The 24,026-nt window shown below is 42.6% G+C and overlaps 2 protein-coding genes across 2 annotated transcripts in view; both read right to left on the bottom strand.

Moving 5' to 3' along the window:
- The window catches only part of LOC126232157 (zinc finger protein with KRAB and SCAN domains 3-like), a 394,238-nt gene that overhangs the window by 110,529 nt on the left and 259,683 nt on the right, over positions 1 to 24,026 (bottom strand). The window lies entirely within an intron of this gene.
- The window catches only part of LOC126232158 (zinc finger protein 418-like), a 116,267-nt gene continuing 105,280 nt past the window's right edge, over positions 13,040 to 24,026 (bottom strand). Inside the window, exon 9 of the mRNA XM_049942464.1 lies at positions 13,040 to 17,064. Within this exon, the coding sequence (XP_049798421.1) occupies positions 16,245 to 17,064 (820 nt within the window). The 3' untranslated portion in view covers positions 13,040 to 16,244. The remainder of the gene's footprint in view (positions 17,065 to 24,026) is intronic.

Raw genomic sequence — 24,026 nt, 5'->3', positions numbered from 1 at the left:
AATGACAAAATCTCAGTTTGTTGTTGTTGTGGTCTTCAGTCCTGAGACTGGTTTGATGCAGCTCTCCATGCTACTCTATCCTGTGCAAGCTTCTTCATCTCCCAGTACCTACTGCAACCTACATCCTTCTGAATCTGCTTAGTGTATTCATCTCTTGGTCTCCCTCTGCGATTTTTACCCTCCACGCTGCCCTCCAATGCTAAATTTGTGATCCCTTGATGCCTCAAAACATGCCCTACCAACCGATCCCTTCTTCTAGTCAAGTTGTGCCACAAACTCCTCTCCTCACCAATCCTATTCAATACCACCTCATTAGTTATGTGATCTACCCACCTTATCTTCAGCATTCTTCTGTAGCACCACATTTCGTAGGCTTCTATTCTCTTCTTGTCCAAACTAGTTATCGTCCACGTTTCACTTCCATACATGGCTACACTCCATACAAATACTCTCAGAAACGACTTCCTGACACTTAAATCTATACTCGATGTTGACAAATTTCTCTTCTTCAGAAACGCTTTCCTTGCCATTGCCAGTCTACATTTTATATCCTCTCTACTTCGACCATCATCAGTTATTTTACTCCCTAAATAGAAAAACTCCTTTACTACTTAAAGTGTCATTTCCTAATCTAATTCCCTCAGCATCACCCGACTTAATTCGACTACATTCCATTATTCTCGTTTTCCTTTTGTTGATGTTCATCTTATATCCTCCTTTCAAGACACTGTTCAATCCTGTTCAACTGCTCTTCCAAGTTCTTTGCTGTCTCTGACAGAATTACAATGTCATGGGCGAACCTCAAAGTTTTTACTTCTTCTCCATGAATTTTAATACCTACTCCCAATTTTTCTTCTGTTTCCTTTACTGCTTGCTCAATATACAGATTGAATAACATCGGGGAGAGGCTACAACCCTGTCTCACTCCTTTCCCAACCACTGCTTCCCTTTCATGCCCCTCGACTCTTATAACTGCCCTCTGGTTTCTGTACAAATTGTAAATAGCATTTCGCTCCCTGTATTTTACCCCTGCCACCTTCAGAATTTGAAAGAGAGTATTCCAATCAACATTGTCAAAAGCTTTCTCTAAGTCTACAAATGCCAGAAACGTAGGTTTGCCTTTTCTTAATCTTTCTTCTAAGATAAGTCGTAGGGTCAGTATTGCCTCACATGTTCCAACATTTCCGCAGAATCCAAATTGAACTTCGCCGAGGTCGGCTTCTACCAGTTTCTCCAATCGTCGGTAAAGAATTGGCATTAGTTTTTTGCAGCAGTGACTTATTAAACTGATAGTTTGGTAATTTTCACATCTGTCAACACCTGCTTTCTTTGGGATTGGAATTATTATATTCTTCTTGAAGTCTGAGGGTATTTCGCTTGTCTCATACATCTTGCTCACCAGATGGTAGAGTTTTGTCAGGACTGGCTCACCCAAGGCTGTCAGTAGTTCTAATGGAATGTTGTCTACCCCCGGGGCCTTGTTTGGTCTCAGGTTATTCAGTGCTCTGTCAAACTCTTCACGCAGTATCTTATCTCCCATTTCATCTTCATCTACATCCTCTTCGATTTTCATAATATTGCCCTCAAGTACATCGCCCTTGTATAGACCCTCTATATACTCCTTCGACCTTTCTGCTTTCCCTTCTTTCCTTAGAACTGGGTTTCCATTTGAGCTCTTGATATTCATACAAGTGATTCTCTTTTCTCCAAAGGTCTTTTTAATTTTCCTGTAGGCAGTATCTATGTTACCCCTAGTGAGATAAGCCTCTACATCCTTACATTTGTCCTCTAGCCATCCCTGCTTAGCCATTTGGCACTTCCTGTCGATCTCATTTTTGAGTCGTTTGTATTCCTTTTTGCCTGCTTCATTTACTGCATTTTTATATTTTCTCCTTTCATCAATTAAATTCAATATTTCTTCTGTTACCCAACGGTTTCTACTAGCCCTCATCTTTTTACCTACTTGATCCGCTGCTGCCTTCACTACTTCATCTCTCAAAGCTACCCATTCGTCTTCTACTGTATTTCTTTCCCCCATTCCTGTCACTTGTTCCCTTATGCTGTCCCTGAAACTCTCTACAACCTCTGGTTTAGTCAGTTTATCCAAGTCCCATCTCCTTAAATTCCCACCTTTTTGCAGTTTTAATCTACAGTTCATAACCAATAGATTGTGGTCAGAGTTCACATCTGCCCCTGGAAATGTCTTACAATTTAAAACCTGGTTCCTAAATCTCTGTCTTACCATTATATAATCTATCTGATACATTTTAGTATCTCCAGGATTCTTCCAGGTATACAACCTTCTTTTATGATTCTTGAACCAAGTGTTAGTAAAATTCTACAAGGCTGCTTCCTCTTTCATTCCTTCCTCCCAATCCATATTCACCTACTATGTTTCCTTCTCTCCCTTTTCCTACTCTCGAATTCCAGTCACCCATGACTATTAAATTTTCGTCTCCCTTCACTACCTGAATAATTTCTTTTATCTCGTGATACATTTCATCAATTTCTTCATCATGTGCAGAGCTAGTTGGCATATAAACTTGTACTACTTTAGTAGGCATGGGCTTTGTGTCTATCTTGGCCACAATAATGCGTTCACTATGCTGTTTGTAGTAGCTTACCCGCACTCCTATTTTTTATTCATTATTAAACCTACTCCTGCATTACCCCTATTTGATTTTGTATTTATAACCCTGTAATCACCTGACCAAAAGTCTTGTTCCTCCTGCCACCGAACTTCACTAATTCCCACTATATCTAACTTTAACCTATCCATTTCCCTTTTTAAATTTTCTAATCTACGTGCCCGATTAAGGGATCTGACATTCCACGCTCCGATCCGTAGAACTCCAGTTTTCTTTCTCCTGATAACGACGTCCTCCTGAGTAGTCCCCGCCCAGAGATCCGAATGGGGGACTATTTTACCTCTGGAATATTTTACCCCAGAGGACGCCATCATCATTTAAGCATATAGTAAAGCTGCATGCCCTCGGGAAAAATTACGGCTGTAGTTTCCCCTCGCTTTCAGCCGTTCGGAGTACCAGAACAGCAAAGCCGTTTTGGTTAATGTTACAAGGCCAGACCAGTCAATCTTCCAGACTGTTGCCCCTGCAACTACTGAAAAGGCTGCTGCCCCTCTTCAGGAACCACATGTTTGTCTGTCCTCTCAACAGATACCCCTCCGTTGTGGTTGCACCTACGGTACGGTCATCTGTATCGCTGAGGCACACAAGCCTCCCCACCAACGGCAAGGTCCACGGTTCATGGGGGGTAAATCTCAGTACACACGACAAACTGCGAGCCGTTTAGGGGACCACTAATGTACGGAAGTCTTCGACGAGGGCCTCTTGCGGGGACTCTGCCGGCTCCGCATCGGCCACGCCCGGGTGACCCGTGGGTCCCTCCTGCGTCGTGAAGACCCACCTTAGTGTTGGCGCGGCTCCCGGTTCACAGTGGCCCGTATTCTTCTGCTCTGTCCTCCTCTGGTCGCCCTGCGAATTCATCTTCGGTTGCCGGACTCGTCGTCATTGATTTTAGCAGACGCCGCCTCACCGGCTGATTTGGTTTTGCATTTCATCCGTCAGGGTGGGTTTTATAACTCAATCTTAGTTTTAGCACGTGTCTTTTGTCCCTCTGTATCCTTCACCCTAGTGCTTTTAGGGTGGAGGTTTTAATGTGTTGCAGGGTGGCCGGCTTTTCCTTTTTATTTTCATGGTCGGCCAGCCACTGTAATCTGCTTCTTTGTTTTACTCTCTTCTGTTTCTTGAATCTGTTGTTTTCTTGCCCTCTTTTGTTCCTTTTAGTGTACGTCTCCTTTCCTTCGTTCTTGTGGTCTTCCCTTTCTTTCCATTTTGTGTTATATGTCACATCTGTTTTATTCTCACACTTGTGGCATTGTTTTATTAGGAACAAGGAACTGATGACCTCATAGTTTGGTACCCCCACCCCCTTTAAACCAACCAACCTTCATTACATACAAGAATTTATTAACATTCCCATCTTGCTTTTACATATTACACACAAGAATCATACTTGCTGGTGTGCACACATGAGTTGTATTTAGCAATTTTACACAATTGCGAGTTGAAAATGAAATACTGGATTGAGAAATTGCAACATTATTTGCATAAATGTTTAAAAAGTCATATGATTTTATGTTTACTTGCCACGGTAGGATTGCCTTAAGGTTAATATTACTGGTGTGGACTGCGTGTACGCTCCGATGTCTACGTTGATATTTTCTTGCTAAATTCAAACTTGACTAAAACGTGTCATTGCACTTCTACATTTGTCGTTGCACCAGGAGAGTGTGAATGAATACACTCTGTGTCTGTACTGATTGAGATTGTGACTATGATGAAAGTAAAATAGTGAAGGAAGTGAAGTTTGATTTGACCTAAGCCATGTCTGACCAGAATAATAGAAGTAGGGAAATATTTGAAGTTTGCCCATGATCGGAAAAAGTTGATTTAAATTTAAAAGGGATACACATTATGTGATCAAAAGTATGCGGACACCTGGCTGAAAATGACAAGTTCGTGGCACTCTCCATCGGTAATGCTGGAATTCAGTATGGTGTAGTGGAAGGTTTCTTGGAAAATGGTAGCCCATTCTTCACAGAGTGCTTCGCTGAGCAGAGGTATCGATGTCGGTCAGTGAGGTCTGGCACGAATTCGGCATTTCAAAACAGCCCAAAAGTGCTCTATACGATTCAGGTCAGGACTCTGTGCAGGCCAGTCCATTACAGGATGTTATTGTCGTGTAACCACTCCACCACATGCTGTGCGTTATGAACAGATGCTCGATTGTGTTGAAAGATGCAACTGGCATCTCCGAATTAATCTTCAACAGAAGAAGGTGCTTAAAATGTCAATGTACGCCTGTGTTGTGTGATAGTGCCATGCAAAATAACAAGGGGTTCAAGCCCCCCCCCCCCCCCATGAAAAACACCACCACACCAAAACACCACCACCTCCGAATTTTACTGTTGGCACTACACACGCTGGCAGATGACATTCACCGGGCATTCACCCCGCCATGTTGTATACAGTGATTTGTCACTCCACTTAACGTTTTCCCACTGTTCAATCGTCCAATGTTTACGCTCCTTACACCAAGTTAAGCGTCGTTTGGCAATTACCGGTGTGATGTGTGGCTTATGAGCAGCCGCTCGACCGTGAAATCCAAGTTTCCTCACCTCCCGCCTAACTGTCATAGTACTTGCAGTGGATCCTGGTGCAGTTTGGAATTCCTGTGTGACGGTCTGGATAGATGTCTGCCTATTACACATTACGACGCTCTTCAACTGTCTGCGGTGTCTGTCAGTCAACAGACGAGGTCGGCCTGTACGCTTTTGTGCTGCACGTGTCCCTTCACGTTTCCACTTCACTATCACATCGGAAATAGTGGACTTAAGGGATGTTTAGGAGTGTGGAAATCTTGCGTACAGACCTATGACACAAGTGACAACCAATCACCTGACCACGTTCGAAGTCCGTGAGTTCCGCGGAGCGCCCCATTCTGCTCTCTCACGATGTCTGATGACTACTGAGGTCGCTGATATGGAGTTCCTGGCAGTAGGTGGCAGCACAATGCACCTAATATGGAAAACATACGTTTTTGAGGGTGTCCGGATACTTTTGATCACATAGTGTATTATGCAACAGCATCACTTTGAAGAAGATACTATTAGGATATAACGTGAAAACCTACCTGTTTAAGTATGTAATATTTAGTTCAGCAATTACACTGGATGTAGTGTTTCCTTTCTTCGGGGTTCTGCCGTGAAAATGCAAAATAGAAAATCTGATTGGGTTTTGAATTTTGATGGAATAAGTTACGGGTAAGGCGGACTTCGTATTACTGAGTGCTGTAATTTGACCGTGAATGGCATACCGGGTCGGTAACACTACAAAAAGCGACTGTAAGGAAATAGCATCAGAAATAAGTTGCAATTTACCTTATAATTCCGTCAAACGTAGTATCTATTATAATATAGTCTTCGCGGCTGCATCTGGAATACTTCTCGATTTTCTTGTAGGATGTTCTTTTTTTTATTGTTCGCTGGTCCTCTTGTTCTCCGTGTGATGAAAATTTCTTGATGTTCTCACTGTCTGGATTAATTTATAAATTTGAGGATAACCATTGCAAATCACTACTGAAATAACGTGAAGACACCGTGTGTTCGTTTTATAATGTAGTTTTAATTTCCACTTAAAATCATTCTTTAACATCAGCGCCAAAAAATACACGTCTTAAACATATGGAGACAAGATAACAGGAGAGTAATGAACTAGTTGTTAAAACAAGCACCTACGCAAAAAAAAAAAAAAAAAAAATTATATTTACTTATGAAAATCTGTCGCTGGCGCAGCAGTCTTCTGCACGCGTGATCGTAAATCGTAAATGACATCTTTGCTGTGGCGGAGGCACGGTAGTCAAAGTACCGTTACATGGAGGATGAATATACATTGTGCAGATGAAAAATACACTTCATAAATGTGTGGACAAATGATGTATAGGCCTAATTAAATGTTACAGATGACCAGTGACTAAAGTCATAGTTAGAAGTTTTGCCTCGTCAGACTCCAAAGATTCAAAAATGAGTACAGAAAGGGAATCATAATTAGTGAGTAAAAATAGTGTTATTTTGGCTACAGTAATTGAACTACTGCTTTCATTTGTGTCAGGACAAATTACCTGTGTCATGTTATGAAAACTGCATTACTATGAATAATTTATTTTACGATTGACATTTGTATTTGTTAGCATATTGAAATGTCTTGTCAATTGAGCTACAGTGGCATATATTACCTGAAATCTAATTAGCAACTGAGGAACTGCATACATAATGTATTATTTTGTGAAATCCTTACTTACTATTTGTAAGTGTATTATTGCATTATGACTTGTAGACCTGTTTATGCAAAACATTACCACTAATCGTACTTTATTTTGTCTTAAATACTGTCGTCACTGCCTTTCAATTTTGTATCATATTGGTAAACTGGAAATGTCGAAGCTTATTTCTTTCTGTCTTGAAGGGCTAAGATTTGTACCGGTGCACCTGAATTAGTTGAGAAAGTAAAATACATCTGATGTAATACTTAATGTTTTGTGCACCAGTGTGTCTTGAAACTTTGTCCCAATTTAGAAACTTACAACCTATCTTTTGCTCACAGAAAAGTTTCAAAGAAATGTTTATGCCGCTGGGATTCCGATTGTGTAAATTTGTATCACACGTACTGGTCAGCTGTTTTTATACCCAGATTTGGACTTACATTTCCGTAACAGCATACTCAGTATATGTTCAACTGCCTCTTCATTCTGTGCAGATACTCATAATATTTAACTGGATAGCTTCCAGAATTTTTTTATTACAGCATTATACGAAGGTAATCCAGTAATAGATTCTGCGTGACTGAGTTAGTATTAGCATGGGCTTGGCATTGAATTTGTAACTCTCAACTTCAGACTACACCAAAGTTTTGCCAGTATTTCCACCTTTCATTCAAAATTAAGACCTTTTCCCAATTTTTAGGGTAGTTACATCGTACACAGCCTGGTGCGAGTCACAGTACTGTAGGTTTCTGCTCGGCTTTCCTACCAGAAATCTGCTGTGAAGAGTTCACAGGTAGGTGCAGGGAAAAGGAACCACTAAAGTTCAGTGCAATAATTGACTTTCAAGTATTTGATCCTAGCCAGTTTCAGTTACCTTAAGCCGGCCGAAGTGGCCGTGCGGTTAAAGGCGCTGCAGTCTGGAACCGCAAGACCGCTGCGGCCGCGGGTTCGAATCCTGCCTCGGGTATGGATGTGTGTGATGTCCTTAGGTTAGTTAGGTTTAAGTAGTTGTAAGTTCTAGGGGACTGATGACCTCAGCAGTTGAGTCCCATGGTGCTCAGAGCCATTTGAATCAGTTACCTTAAATACCGTACAAATATTATTATTATCGTTATTATTAGTATTATTTTGTAAGGAAACCTTGCAGCATGCTGATATACACTTCAAAACTAAAATGCTAGCACACCGACTACAGTGAATTTTGCACTTATCTCGGGACGAACTTGCCAAAACGCTAACTGCTCCTGGTGTGGTGTAGGGTGACGAAGTTATCAGGGTGTGAAATTGACACCTGTTTCACACACACTTTACAAATCCTCAAGCTAAAGAGTTCACAATTTTGACGCGAGTTAAGTGTATGTATGGTACATTGGCATGTTCCAACTGTCCTATGAGGCAGAATGCAAGTCCTGTTTGCCGCTACAAATGCTCATCACACCGTCGTTATTGAACTGAACTATTTGTTTAAAAGAATAAAACTTGACCAGCAGCAGACACACACACACACACACACACACACACACACACACACACACACACACACACACACACACACACACACACACACACACACACACACACACACACACACTGTGCATGTTGAGAACATCAGTTTCGAAAGTGATTTTTCTCTAATAAACTCATTCATCATACTCTTTAGTAGTTTAAATCACTGCGGAATGGACTTTAAATGCTTTAAAAAATAAAATGTGAAGCGATCTCCGCCTCCCCGTGCTTAACACGGATCCATCCAGTACTTTAAAGTTATAACTTGTTATTTATAATTATGTAAATATTTTGCTTGTGTCTTTACAAGTATTTCTTTCAGTATGACCTGTATAGGTAATGCTTTGCATAGTAGTAATTCCACTTTACAACTGTTTCATGTAACCTGATCATCAAGATAGGTCGTCCCACAGCTTACGATGTCGTCTTCCGAACCTCGTCCTCGCGTCTGTCGCACCCGGTCACTGCCTACCGCAACATCTGACCGCTCCGGTAACACTGCAATCCGTAGTAATTACCTTATTCCAACAAATGTCACAGTGAGAGAATCGCATCTTCTGCATAAATTGTCAAACTATTTGCATAAAAAAGGATGTCACAACTTCCAAACACTTGCCAATACAGCAACTTCATACTCGATTAAAAGTGACAATGGAGAAACCGGGTCGGAATACCGACAATATTACGGAAGATAGAGTGGTGCTCCCTCTAAAAGTGACACGTACTTTGTCATATTCCATTTACAAACTTAGTGGCTGCTACACAGCCAACGATGAATATCGTGAAACTTTCTGGCAGATGAATGTTGTGTACTGGACACTCTCTCAGTAGTGTATGGACTTAACTAAATACTGTTTGCACTGTATTTTTTGTTGTGCTTTGCCATATTCCATTTCCTGTTTAAATGTGCATTTTTATTTCCGTATTTATTTTTTTATTCTTGTCGACGGTACGGTACTAACTGTTACGCTGTGTTCCATTTTGTGATTAGAGACAAATATTTTTGAAAGTGAATTTTTGTATCAGACTGCTATTTTCAGTTGTGATTAAAGATATTGGCTAACTTTAGACTCAATGATAAAATCTGCTACAGTTGTAAAAATTATTTATTTCTAGAAAGAAAAGCACAATCCAGTTTTAGGGCATATGTTCCATCTTCAGGAGCATATTAAAATGTGAGACCACAAGGATGCATATCCCCAGTACATTCCACGCAAGAGAATATCCTCTTCAGTACTCGGCCTGCCAGAAAGCTTCTTGCAGAGGAGGACAACAGTCCAGGGTCGGAGACGCACCACACGCGGATCCACAAGTAGACAGATCAGCGGTCTTTCGAACACATTGCTTCATAGAAACTCATCAGACCTGTACGACACACCCAAAGCCCCCCCTCCCTTTTTTTTTCTTCCTTCCAACTTTTCAGAAATAAATAATTTTTACACCTGTAATGGATTTTATCACTGACAATAAAGAACAGTTGCGGACGAACCGTGAATAGCGACTTTGGAATTTCTCGAGTGAAGTCATTTTCCTGTGTAGGCTTTTGCTCTATTTTGAGACGAAACACTGCATTACATAGTTTAGCAATTAGCCGATTTTAACTCCTCGGGCATTATCGAGCAGTATCACAGAACAAATTATTTGTTAACAGCACGATATAGTCCTTATCACATTGGTGTGCACAGAATAGCATGTGATACAATCCCTAATAAAGTGTTTTACACACCCAGATTATCTACTGGCACGCTATCCCATTTATGAACTGTGTATGTAAAAATGAAAAAAGTGCAGCCATGCTTTTCAAGATTCTGAGGAAAGTAGGGGGTAGGTGGGTAATATACAACATGTACAAGCGTCGAGAGGGAACAATAAGAGTGGAAGACCGAGAACGACGTGCTCGGATTAAAAAGGCTGTAAGACAGGGATGTACTCTCTTAGCCCTAGTGTTCAATCTATACAACGAAGAATCAATGGTGGAAATAAAAGAAAGGTTCGAGAGTGGAATTAAAATTCGAGGTGAAAGGGTATCGGTGATAAGATTTGCTGATGTCATTGCTATCCTGAGTGAAAGTGAAGAAGAAATATGCAATCTGCTCAATGGAATGAACAGTCTAGTAAGTACAGAAAATGATTTTGAGAGTAAATCGAACAAAGACGAAGTTAATGAGAAGTAGTAGAAATGAGAACAGCGAGAAACTTAACATCAGGATTGATGGTCACAAAGTAGATGATATCAAGGAATTCTGCTACGTAGGCAGTACAATAACCAATGACGGACGGAGGGAGGAGGACATCAAAATCAGACTAGCGATGGCAAAAAGGGCATTCCTTGACAGTAGAAGTCTACTAATATCAAATATCGGCCTTGATTTGAGGAAGAAATTTCTGAGAATGTACATCTGGAGTACAGCATTGTATGGCAGCGAAACACAGATGGTGGGAAAACTGGAGCAAAATAGAATTGAAGCATTTGAGATGTAGAGTTACAGCAGAATGTTGAAAATTAGGTGGACTGATAAAAGTAAGGAATGAGGAGATTCTGGGCAGAATCGGAGAGGAAAGGAATGTGTGGAAAACACTGATAAGGAGAAGGGGACAGAATGGTAGGACATCCGTTAAGACATCAGGGAATGACTTCCGTGGTACTACAGGGAGCTGTAGAGGAAGACAGAGACTGGAATACATCCTGCAAATAGTTGAGGACGTAGGTTGCAAGTGCTACTCTGAGATGAAGAGGTTAGCACAGGAAAGGAATTCGTTGTGTGTCACTTCAAACTAATCAGAAGACTGATGACTCAAAAAATAAATAAGTTGATAGATAATGCACAAACGGACAAGATTAATTCCTACAGTATGAAATAAAGTCTTTATTTTGAAAATAAAACGGCAGCCTACACAGAAAAATGATTTCCATCATGAAATTCACTGCAGCTACGGATCCACATATACAAAAGGCTAACTTTCATACGGAGCAAGTTAGTTTTCGTGTCGGGCTGTCGTGTACGTCTATCGAATCCCAGCACGGGTCCCAACTGGCTGCCAAGTATTATGCGACATGCAAGGTATTGTTGCCTCTCGGAAATGCTCACACGAAGCATGGCAGCCACTGTGATTGTGTGGACTCGGAGGGGCTCCGACGTCTCGGCTCCGTTGCCTCCGGGCAGTAGCTGAAACGAACGTGCCACAGTCGTCATTCGAGTGGCCGATAGGTCGTAAACAGTGTGAAGGCTGTGTGGGTTTTCTTTATTTTTAGAGTGCAAATTTGCTTTCCTGCTGTTGCAGGTTGTCCGGCTGTGTTCTTTCATCCAGTAGTTCCAGTCAACTTTGCCGAGTTCAGGGGTTCGCCAGTATGTGCACCGTTTGTGTTTCTTTAGCTTGCCGTAGGTCGTTAAACGTCCCTAGTAAGGAGCTCCTTTGGGCGCTTACATTTCCACCTCCAGCAGCGACTGAGGTTTCCCCGCTTTCGGACGGATGCGTCGTTCGAGTGTCTCTAAGTTCCAATACAGTCACGTGGCGTGTTTCTCGAATACCTCGGTGAGAGTCTCGAGGTGGTATTCGTCGTGGAGGTCCACGGTGTGCTCGTATCGTGGAGCGTGGCTTACGATACCTGGCACTTCGTTCTGTACGAACTGCAGGCGTGTTGGAGCCATGTCTTTCCAGACTGGAGCTGCACACGTCATCAGCGGTCTAATTAGTGTAACGTACACGGACTCCGACACCCTCTTATTCGGTGTGCTTTGCCTCTTAAGTATCAGGTATAGTTGTCGGAGCATCGCACGTGCTCTGTCGGCAATATATTTCTGGTGCAGCCGGACGCCTATGTAACTGACTTTCTCACAGAAATGTATTTGGTATGTGTGTAATGTCATATGTCTGCAGTGGCGGTGTTTCTGTAGTTGCTTCAGTCTACAGGTTAAGAGAACTACTTCACAATTCTTGACTTTTCCCTCAATACACCACCGTTCCGACCGAGGCTCGGCAGTTCCGAATTCTACCTGTAGTCGTGAGTTCGCGTTAGACGGCTTCCGATTGCGCCCTACGGTGGTGGTGTCACCCGCACAGATGGCAACCGTCTCGTTTTGTGTTATCCGAGACCACTCTTCACAGTTCGCTCTGGAAACGTCACTTTAACCATTCTGGTTCACTGGAAAACTTTATTCTCGAAACTTCTAGAAAAAACCTGTACATTCAAATGAATCCTAATATGGGAACAAACCAATCGCTGATTATTCTGTAACACTGCACTCAATAACGTGAGCTCCGTCCGAGTGCTCACTCGTATTGCAACGTAACAGATTGAGACAGGTATTGTAGTATACGATACATCAGTTGAGTACGCATCACGATCTCATTCACTTCCAGTACACAATAGTTGTATTTCTACATTTTCAATTTTTCACTAATTATTATTATTATTATTATTATTATTATTGATATTTATAGCTCCACATAGAAATTCTTTAATTGAATCTATAACCAACCAAATTTTGTAAAAGGACATGTATAATTGCATGTAATGTAAACAGCTATCACATTATGTTCAGTACAAAGTGAAACAAAGTAATTTATATAAAATAATGTGAAGCATCATAAGAAATCATTATATTTGGAGAGAAGTGAAATTATAACTTTTGTAAAATTAATTGTTAACACTTATGATTTGAAGGCATGCAAATTTATTAAACTCTAGTACATAAATTGCAATTACATTTTGTCATGCAGCATTTATATGACATTAGAACTACGACTTGTAACTGTAAATCATTAAAATGTTATTGTTAATACAGGGTGTATACACGGACAGGAAAAAAAATCACGGATTTTTCCCGCATATCCCAGATATAGATACTTTTTCCTGGTCGAAAGTACACTATACCCCTGGTGAAAGTACTTTTTTCCGAAGTAAGTGAGAATGTACTTTCCATTGGAACTGTAAAACTTGTCAATCCTTTGAATGGTGAAGGTTTTACACACTTTGAGAAATGAAAAGCAGCAAAAATATCCCGTTTTGGATAAATCTTTAATGTGCGGCAACACTTAATTTTTTGCTGTATTTCTCCGAGAGTGTAGTTAGGCAGGATCCTTGGAGCACAGCTTGAACTGCAGCAGCTGAATCTTTCCAACAAGCAGAATTATAAATTTCACTACTGTGCACCAAAAATTGTGTGTGTTACCTGGCCAAATATAAGTTTTCCACAGAAAAGCCAATTACAGGTGAAACTCCTCGAGAAGTCACTTTGTGCTGTTTTTTTGTAGGATAATTACACTTTTTGCTATCATTATTGCATAATTTGTAACCTATGGAAGAACTAAAATAAAAATGGAAAACTAATCTCGAAACTCGGTCTTTCTTAGCACGCAGCAACCTTTAAGATATATCAAACACAAATGTGCCAGTAATCTTTTAAATACCGGCATAAATAGCTGGTCTTCTGGGCTCGAAATTTCTAAGTGGCTGGTCCTCAAAGTGTTACGTTTTGAATGAGAATCGAACACTCCGTGATTTAAGAAATTAATCCCACATTCACACATGTAACGTAATTCATCTTGTATAAACGGAAATTTACTTTCAAAGGAACACTCCTCAAAAAACGATTTGCAACATCTTAAAAGTGACCTGTTCAAAATGTAAGCAGTCGTGACGTCACGCTCATCCTAAGCAGTCTGTTGTTACGAAGTACTGCACAGCCTTTGACACATTTTGCTGTCGGCAGACACTTGTGTACGCACTGTGTTTTGCTGTTGTGAATGGCGCATTTTCTTTGCATTTGAAGTTTTCCTTTGGTGTTATTCTCTCATTTATGTAACATTACCTACCAGTCAACATTACAAAAATTTGACTGGGAACTAAAACAATGAAAAATTCCCAGGTATTTCCTGGATGACAAAATCACTGGGTTTTTCCCAGATTTACCGGTTGTCCTGGGGCGTATACACCCTGTAATAATGCACATCTGCCTGTCGAACCGGTACGCTGTGTCCACCGACCAGATGAACTGAAATAAAATGACAGCACAACACTGCCAGCCTCGAGATCTCGTCTGGGGTCGTTCGACTGCCCGGTGCGAGTTGTTCCATTTTACGCCATGACGGCAAATTGTGCATCTGTGTGAGGAATGCGAGAGGAAACGATTAAGACGTCAGATACACCCAGTCTCTGCGCAAAGAAAATCTCTGACCCGGCAGGGAATCGAACCCTGGACCCCACGGTTTAGAGGTGGCACCACTACCGCTACAGCACGAGCTGCAGACTGACGGCCAATAAAGTACACTGCAGACCGGCAGTTCAGTTCGTGTCATTACAGGACAGACGCAGTATATCAGTCAGTCTGTGTAGAAGTGAATATTTAAGTGCTGTTCGAGTCTTGCGGGTGCAAACTTAGATGCTCCAAACAGAAAGAACTTAGGACTTTACTTTTTAACAACGAGCAGATGAGATCATCAACATTATTACACACCTGAACATACAAAGCAAAGTGGTTTTGATCACAGTGTGACATCTCTAGTACTAAAAAAATTTAAACTTGCAAATAAGCTTTGTATTTCACACGAATTATGATTCATTAACTTGTAATTGGATAGATAAAAAATCTACTCGCCAAGTCGCAACAGGAGAACACGCATTTAAAAGGCATTTCAGTTTGCGAGCTTTCAGAGCCAGTGGCTCCTTGTTCTGGTCGAGGGGCAAGAGGAGTCGAGGAAAAGGACTGGTGAGGGTTTAGGAAAAGGGGCAGAATTCAGAAGAGTTGGCCAGAACCCCGTGTCAGGGGAGACTTGGCAAACAGGATGAGAAGGAAAGGCTCTTTCTTCACCTTAAACCCTTCTGCCAGAAGAAGGAGCCAGTGGCTCCAAAAGCTTGCAAACTGTAATAGTTTTTATACGTGTGTTCCCTGCCACAGCCGACGGCCTCGCTGCAATAGTAATACCGCTTCCAGACAGATCGGCGGGCCGGAATAGCATTCGGACGGGGGACCGTCCGGTCTGCAGAGGGCTGTCGGCAAGCGGAGTGCACTCGGCACTCGTGAGACAAACTGTGGAGCTACTCGACTGAGAAATAGCGGCTCCGGTCTCGTAAACTGACACACGGCCAGGGGAGAGTCGTGTGCTGACCACGTGCCCCTCCGTATCTGCATACGAATACACCTGCGGGCCGAGGACGACACGGTGGCCGGTCGGTGCCTTTGTGGCCCGTTCGGGCGGACCTCAATTTAATTTTAGTTCCTCGCCACTGCTCTATGAGTATTTCATCTATCCAATTACACTGTATTTTCAAAAATTGATTATTTACGTCGATACATATTAGCCCGTGTGGCCACCGTTCCTCCATCATGTAACCCTCTTGTCTGTCTTTGCTGTCTGTTTTCTACATTATGAGCTACTCCACTCATTTATTTGTCTGTACCACCTATATTAACTGACAGCTTGCTCCTACATCTTTTTTAGTGCTGGCAGTCCCCAAAAATGAGTCTTCCCTTCTCATCCCACCTGTTAAGAATCCGCCGGTCCGGGCAACTTTTCCAAACACTGCCCCTTTTCCGAAACCTCACAGGTCCCTTTCCTTCACCCCTCTCGCTTCCCCTTCAACGCTGCTGCAGAAGGAGTCACTGGCTCTTAAAGCTCGCAAACTGTAATACTTTTTATACGCTGCCACTGCCACTCGGCAAGATTATTTTATATAACCGATGGCATCGTATTTTCAAAAATCGATTATTTCTGTCGAAGTAGTTCATCAGTTCGGTACAATTTGACTTTACTACAGACTTATCGTTACAACAGTGATTATACGAAAGGGAACGTTACAGTGCGAACACGCACGGCAGGTTTACGAGGGCGCATTTTCGCACCGTCGGCAGAATCCCCCCCAGTCGCCTTCCCGACGGTGCAGAGAGAAGGTCTCAATACTGCCGTAGCGAGTGGAGGCGCCCGTGGAGCCGGAGGCCGCTCTCGCTGGCAAACTTCTTGCCGCAGACGTCGCAGCAGTAGATCCGCTCGCCGACACACGCGCGGTAGTGCATTTTGCAGTCTCTGCTCCGCGAGAACGTCCTGCCGCAGGAGTCGCACTGGTAGGGGCGGCTGCCCTCGTGCACGAGCGAGTGGTGCGCCAGGTGGGTGTTGTTGACGAACCGCTTGTAGCACACGCCGCACTCGTAGGGCCACAGCAGCATGTGCTGGAGCGCGTGGCGCTTCAGGGTGTTGCGGCGGGCGAACTTCCTGGTGCAGTGGTCGCAGCCGTAGACCTGCTTCCCCTCGTGTTTCCAGCAGTGCACCCTGACTTCGTGGTAGCTGCGGCAGGGCGCGTGGCACGTCTCGCAGGTCCACCGGTGCTGCCGTGCGGGCGTACTCGGGGGCTCCCCGTCGTCGCACGTGTACGTCTCGCGTCCGGCAGGCGGAACCGCGTCGCCCTCCGACCGGGACGGTACCTCGCGACCGCCGTCGACCGGGTCGCAGCCGCCACCGCTGTCGGACTCCTCCCCGCGCCTCCCGTCACTTACCGCGGCGCTCGGTGCGGGACGGGTCTCCTCGGGGGTATCGACTCGACCTCGCCTCTGTGCGAACACTACCTTTACCGACAGTACGCGCGTGTTCCTTTTGTTCCACTCGCGTCCCTGCTGGCCGCCACCGATCCCTCGTGTGCCTGCAGTCCCGTCAATTCTGGTGCGTACCGAGGTACATTTGTCGATAGGAGGAGGCCTATCCTGGCCTTGCACAATAAACCTGCAAAATTACGGAGAAAGTCCATTAGAAAATCTGGTAACAGGTGCATGTTTCATATTTCTGCTTGTAACGTAATTGCAATGTGAAGTTGTAGTAGTAGTAGTAGTAGTAGTAGTAGTAGTAATAATGGAACAGGATATGCAAAGCTAATATACAATCTGATACATATACAGTATTTCATATTCATAATTTAATTCCTCATCGTTTGCATTGTCTTTCAATTTTACATAGACAGTTTGTAGACTTAGAGAAAGCGTTTGACAATGTTGACTGGAATACTCTCTTTCAAATTCTGAAGGTGGCAGGGGTAAAATACAGGGAGCGAAAGGCTATTTACAATTTGTACAGAAACCAGATGGCAGTTATAAGAGTCGAGGGACATGAAAGGGAAGCAGAGGTTGGGAAGGGGGTGAGACAGGGTTGTATCCTATCCCCGAAGTTATTCAACCTGCATATTGATCAAGCAGTAAGGGAAAGAAAAGAAAAATTTGGAGTAGGTATTAAAATCCATGGAGAAGTAATAAAAACTGTGAGGTTTGCTGCTGACATTGTAATTCTATCAGAGACAGCAAAGGACTTGGAAGAGCAGTTGAACAGAATAGATAGTGTCTTGAAAGGATGATATAAGATGAACATCAACAAAAGCAAAACCATGATAATGGAATGTAGACGAATTAAGTCGGGTGATGCTGAGGGAATTAGATTAAGAAATGAGATGCTTAAAATAGTAAAGGAGTTTTGCTATTTGGGGAGCAAAATAACTGATGATGGTCAAAGTAGAGAGGATATAAAATGTAGACTGGCAATGGCAAGGAAAGCGTTTCTGAAGAAGAAAAATTTGTTAACATCGAGTATAGATTTAAGTGTCAGGAAGTCATTTCTGAAAGTATTTGTACCTAGTGTAGCCATGTATGGAAGTGAAACGTGGACGATAAATAGTTTGGACAAGAAGAGAATAGAAGCTACAGAAGAATGCTGAAAATTAGATGGGTAGATCACATAACTAATGAGGAGGTATTGAATACGGGAGAAGAGGAGTTTGTGGCACAACTTGACAAAAAGAAGGGATCGTTTGGTAGGACATGTTCTGAGACATCAAGGGATCACCAATTTAGTACTGGAGGGCAGCGTGGAGGGTAAAAATCGTAGAGGGAGACCAAGAGATGAATACACTAAACATATTCAGAAGGACGTAGGTTGCAGTAGGTACTGGGAGATGAAGAAGCTTGCACAGGATAGAGTAGCATGGAGAGCTGCATCAAACCAGTCTCAGGACTGAAGACGACAACAACAACAGTTATCACTTCTGATTATTCTTCATAAAAGTTTTTTGTCATTTTACTCTCGAATGCAATAATCGACTAAAATAATAACGTCTGGTAAAAATACGGATGCGTGGGGCAGTCCATTGCTTACTTTAACTAAATTTCAAATGTAGCATAAACTCTAGCTCTAGTATTAAATACAAAGTTACTTTCACGTTCCAATCAACGTTAAATAGCCAAAATCATGTGAGTAACTGTAGAAGCCGGACAGTAATGAAATAAGTTATAATGGGTTGGGTTCGGTTGTTTGGGGGAAGAGACCAAACTGCGAGGTCGTCGGTCTCTCGGGGTTAGGGAAGGATGGGAACGAAGTCGGCCGTGCCCTTTCAAAGGAACCATCCGGGCATTTGCCTGGAGCGATTTAGGGAAATCACGGATAACCTAAATCGGGATGGCCGGATGCAGGATTGAACTGTCGTCCTCCCGAATGCGAGTCCAGTGTGCCAACCACTGCGCCACCTTGCTCGGTAAAGTTGTAATATTCCAGAAAATGTTAAGTGACGCAACAAATTTAAAATTCATTATAAGCAATACTATTGTGTCACAAGTAACTGACTCTTAAGAAAAAATGAAAAAAACTGAGTATTTTACCATATAGCAAATAATACAAAACTGATGTAAAATTACAGAAGCAATGGCACACAATCTAAACAACAATACACCATAATAAGCTGATAGTTAGATTTTTATAAACAGGTAGGTGGGCGAGACTACCAGGAAGTGAGTGTTGCAGTTAATACACGAGTCGGACTTTGTATACTAGTGGGCAATGTATCTACAGCGTGGCTGATATTTACAACTTTGTTTTCTGTCTCCAAAAAATAAAATAAAAGTAGCGTCCGGATGAAACAAATTAAGTACCCGAGGCCTGTCGAGCCAGCATTAAGTAAGTATACAATACAGTTACAAGAAGTCTTTCACGATTGATCTGACATCGTCCACTTCACTGCCGGCAGGTGGCGATGTGTTTTGTGTCATCTGGCCAGGTAAATTGCCCTCCGAATTAATTTTTCATGAAAGAATCAATTTTTGGTGATTTTCTGATGAAGCAGGATATGCTAGAAGCTGTCATCTAAAAATGATTTGGCGCGGTTACAAAAACTATTACTTTTTGACAGGACCATCGCGAGGCATCTACGGAATTGTCAGTTTGGCAACAGAGGGAGCATCGTAGAGGAGTCCACGGGACGAATGCAGCATCCCTGATCGAGTCGGATTAACGGGAGAGACAGAGAAGATCCGAGAAAGAGCAGTGTATTTAGTGAGAGGCTTGCCACGAGAACATTACAGAAATTAAAGTTGCAGTGGTCGTGCCAAAACGAAGGAACTTGCACAGAATAGATTAACTCAGACAGCTGCATCAAAATAGTCTTCGGATTAATGACCGGTGACAGCAACAGAGAAAAACATCTGGACAGAAGTGCTGCTAATTTCAATTTTCAAAGAGTACTGCAATAAAGACAGACGTAATTCAATAGTATGTCACAGATGTCAGTCTGGAGTAGAACGTGATTTATTGTCACCCATTACGAAATCTACATCTACATCTACATCCATACTCCGCAAGCCACCTGATGGTGTGTGGCGGAGGGTACCTTGAGTACCTCTATCGGTTCTCCCTTCTATTCCAGTCTCGTATTGTTCGTGGAAAGAAGGATTGTCGGGATCTCTCTGATTTTATCCTCACGGTCTCTTCGCGAGATTAGGAGGGAGCAATATACTGCTTCACTCCTCGGTGAAGGTATGTTCTCGAAACTTCAACAAAAGCCCGTACCGAGCTACTGAGCGTCTCTCCTGCAGAGTCTTCCACTGGAGTTTATGTATCACCTCCGTAACGCTTTCGCGATTACTAAATGATCCTGTAACGAAGTGCGCTGCTCACCGTTGGATCTTCTCTGCCTCTTCTATCAACCCTATCTGGTACGGATCCCACACTGCTGAGCAGTATTCGAGCAGTGGGCGAACAAGCGTACTGTAACCTACTTCCTTTGTTTTCGGATTGCATTTCCTTAGGACTCTTCCAACGAATCTCAGTCCGGCATCTGTTTTACCGACGATCAACTTTATATGATCATTCCATTTTAAATCACTCCTAATGCATATCCCAGATAATTTATGGAATTAACTGCTTCCAGTTGCTGACCTGCTATATTGTAGCTAAATGATAAGGGATCTTTCTTTCTATGGTTGGCAGCACATTACACTTGTCTACATTGAGATACCTCTCGATATACCACAGCATCATCCGCAAAAAGTCTCAGTGAACTTCCGATGTCATCCACAAGGTCATTTATGTATATTGTGAATAGCAATGGTCCTACGACACTCCCCTGCGGCACACCTGAAATCACTCTTACTTCGGAAGACTTCTCTCCATTGAGAATGACATGCTGCGTTCTGTTATCTAGGAACTCTTCAATCCAATCACACAATTGGTGTGATAGTCCATATGCTCCTACTTTGTTCATTAAACGACTGTGGGGAAGTGTATCGAACGCCTTGCGGAAGTCAAGAAAAACGGCATCTACCTGTGAACCCGTGTCTATGGCCCTCTGAGTCTCGTGGACGAATAGCGCGAGCTGGGTTTCACACGATCGTCTTTTTCGAAGCCCGTGCTGATTCCTACAGAGTAGGTTTCTAGTCTCCAGAAAAGTCATTATACTCGAACACAATACGTGTCCCAAAACTCTACAACTGATAGACGTTAGAGATATAGGTCTATAGTTCTGCACGTCTGTTCGACGTCCCTTCTTGAAAACGGGGATGACCTGTGCCCTTTTCCAATCCTTTGGAACGCTACGTCCTTCTAGAGACCTACGGTACACCGCTGCAAGTTCCTTCGCGTACTCTGTGTAAAATCGAACTGGTATCCCGTCAGGTCCAGTGGTGTTTCCTGTTTTGAGCGATTTTAATTTTTTTTTCTATCCCTCTGTCATCTATTTCGATATCTACCATTTTGTCATCTGTGCGACAATCTAGAGAAGGAACTACAGTGCAGTCTTCCTCTGTGAAACAGCTTTGAAAAAAGACATTTAGTATTTCAGCCTTTAGTCTGTCATCCTCTGTTCCAGTACCATTTTGGTCGCAGAGTGTCTGGACATTTTGTTTTGATCCACCTACCGCTTTGACACAAGACTAAAATTTCTTAGGATTTTCTGCCAAGTCAGTACGTAGAACTTTACTTTCGAATTCATTGAACGCCTCTCGCACGGCCCTCCTCACATTAAATTTCACTTCGCGTAATTGTCGTTTGTCTGCAAGGCGTTGGCTATGTTTATCTTCATAGAATGAAAATTTCTATGAAAATCGACACAGTTTCCGCAAACAGAGATCTTGCAAAACTCGGCTAGCTCCGTCTGTCCACACGATCCAGAGTGCCGTGTGTTCAAGCCGTGCTGCTAGACACCTGGGAGGCATTCGCTAGTGTTCCTGTTGTTCAGTGAACAAAATACAAGCTTAGCGAGTACTGGACCAGATTTATGACGGAATTTGAAACCTCTCGACAGACAGAACTCGATACGACGTTCTCAATGGAATGAGATGTAAAGTAATTTTTCAAGTACGCCAACAGAGTGTTGTAGAGGATACTATCATTTACAAATTATTACTGGCCTGTTGGAGGCTCCAGAAGGCTTTTTGCAGAAGACGCTGCTGTCTACTGGAAGACTTCAGAACTACCAGACAGGAATACTAGTGGACAATCGACGAGTTGTAGAGAGACTGTCGGTTCACCTCGAACGCAGATACACTGACAGGTGGGAGGGGGATTACAACACCAAAAGATAATTAATGTACAGTAATGAAATTTTAGGAATAAATTTGTCTAGGTAACACAGTTAACTGATTAACACTGCAAGATCACATGCTAATGTAAGCACGAGAAAAGCCGCTGGAAATGTGAAATGCCGGTACAATGATAACTGGTGCAACTTTGAGAATGTTAAGTGCGAGAATGCAAACGTGCATGCATTTTGTTGTACAGATGTCAGTTTGTGGGATTGAATATTGCACTCGGTCGGTCAATACGGGGAAAGTTAATGCTGTCTACAGATGACAGTGGAGTTGTCACTCGACGAAGTCCAATACGTGTTAAACCGGAGACAGATCTCGCGAAGGAGCAGGCCGACGGAAATGTCGAGACCCCGTAGAGCGTGTAGGATTACGAGAGCATTATTTTTATTTATTTGTTTATTGTTCCGTGGAACCAAATTAAGGAGAAGTCTCCATGGTCATGGAACGAGTCAGTACATGAAATTATAACACAATAGTAGAAACAGATAAAATGAAATGTAAGTAACATATTCAGGCGACAATTCGTAAGTTTAAATAGAGAAAATCAACAATGTAACACTGGAATTTGCTTAATTTTTCAGCTCTTCCAGGAGCTCCTCGACAGAATAGAAGGAGTGAGCCGTGAGGAAACTCTTCAGTTTAGACTTAAAAGTGTTTGGGCTACTGCTAAGATTTTTGAGTTCTTGTGGTAGCTTATTGAAAATGGATGCAGCAGAATACTGCACTCCTTTCTGCACAAGAGTCAAGGAAGTGCATTCCACATGCAGATTTGATTTCTGCCTAGTATTAACTGAGTGAAAGCTGCTAACTCTTGGGAATAAGCTAATATTGCTGACAACAAACGACATTAAAGAAAATATATACTGTGAGGGCAATGTCAAAATTCCCAGACTATTGAATAGGGGTCGAAAAGAGGTTCTCGAACTTACACCACACATAGCTCGAACAGCCCGTTTTTTTTAGCCAAAATTACCCTATTTGGATCAGAAGAATTACCCCAAAAAATAATACCATACGACATAAGCGTACGAAAATATGCGAAGTAGACTACTTTTCGTGTTGAAATGTCACTTATTTCAGATACTGTTCTAATGGTAAATAAAGCGGCATTTAGTTTCTGAACAAGATCCTGAACACGGGCTTTCCACAACAGCTTACTATCTATCCGAACGCCTAGGAACTTGAACTGTTCCGTCTTGCTTATAATATGCCCATTCTGTCTGATCAAAACATCAGTTCTTGTTGAATTGTGAGTTAGAAACTGTAAAAACTGAGTCTTACTGTGATTTAGCAACGAATTCTTTTCCACAAGCCACGAACTTATTTCATGAACTACATTATTTGATAATGTTTCAATATTACACACAAGATCCTTCACTACCAAGCTGGTATCATCAGCAAACAGAAATATTTTTGAATCGCCTGTAATATTATAAGGCATATAATTTATATAAATAAGAAACAGCAGTGGCCCCAGCACCGACCCTCGGGGAACGCCCCACTTAACAGTGCCCCACTGGGACTGAACATCACTACCACTCTCAATATTGCAGAGAATTACCTTCTGCTTTCTGTTCTTAAAGTAAGAGGCAAACCAATTGTAAGCTACTCCCCTTACTCCATAATGGTCCAACTTCTGCAGTAATATTTTGTGGCCAACACAGTCAAAAGCCTTCGTATGTTGGCGAGCATTCGAAAACACTCCCTGGAACACTGTTCACAAGTGGCACAACGGCAGGTCGAATCACCAGAGTGACGCACAAATCTGCAGCCGGGGTGCTCCTGCTGTCGTACGAAGTCGCAACCCGGGCCGTAACTCCGGCTGCAGGCCTTCGACTGGCACCG

Source organism: Schistocerca nitens, unplaced genomic scaffold, assembly GCF_023898315.1.
Source record: "Schistocerca nitens isolate TAMUIC-IGC-003100 unplaced genomic scaffold, iqSchNite1.1 HiC_scaffold_465, whole genome shotgun sequence".
In the NCBI taxonomy this organism is placed as follows: domain Eukaryota; kingdom Metazoa; phylum Arthropoda; class Insecta; order Orthoptera; family Acrididae; genus Schistocerca; species Schistocerca nitens.
This window is presented reverse-complemented; position numbering and strand designations above follow the sequence as displayed.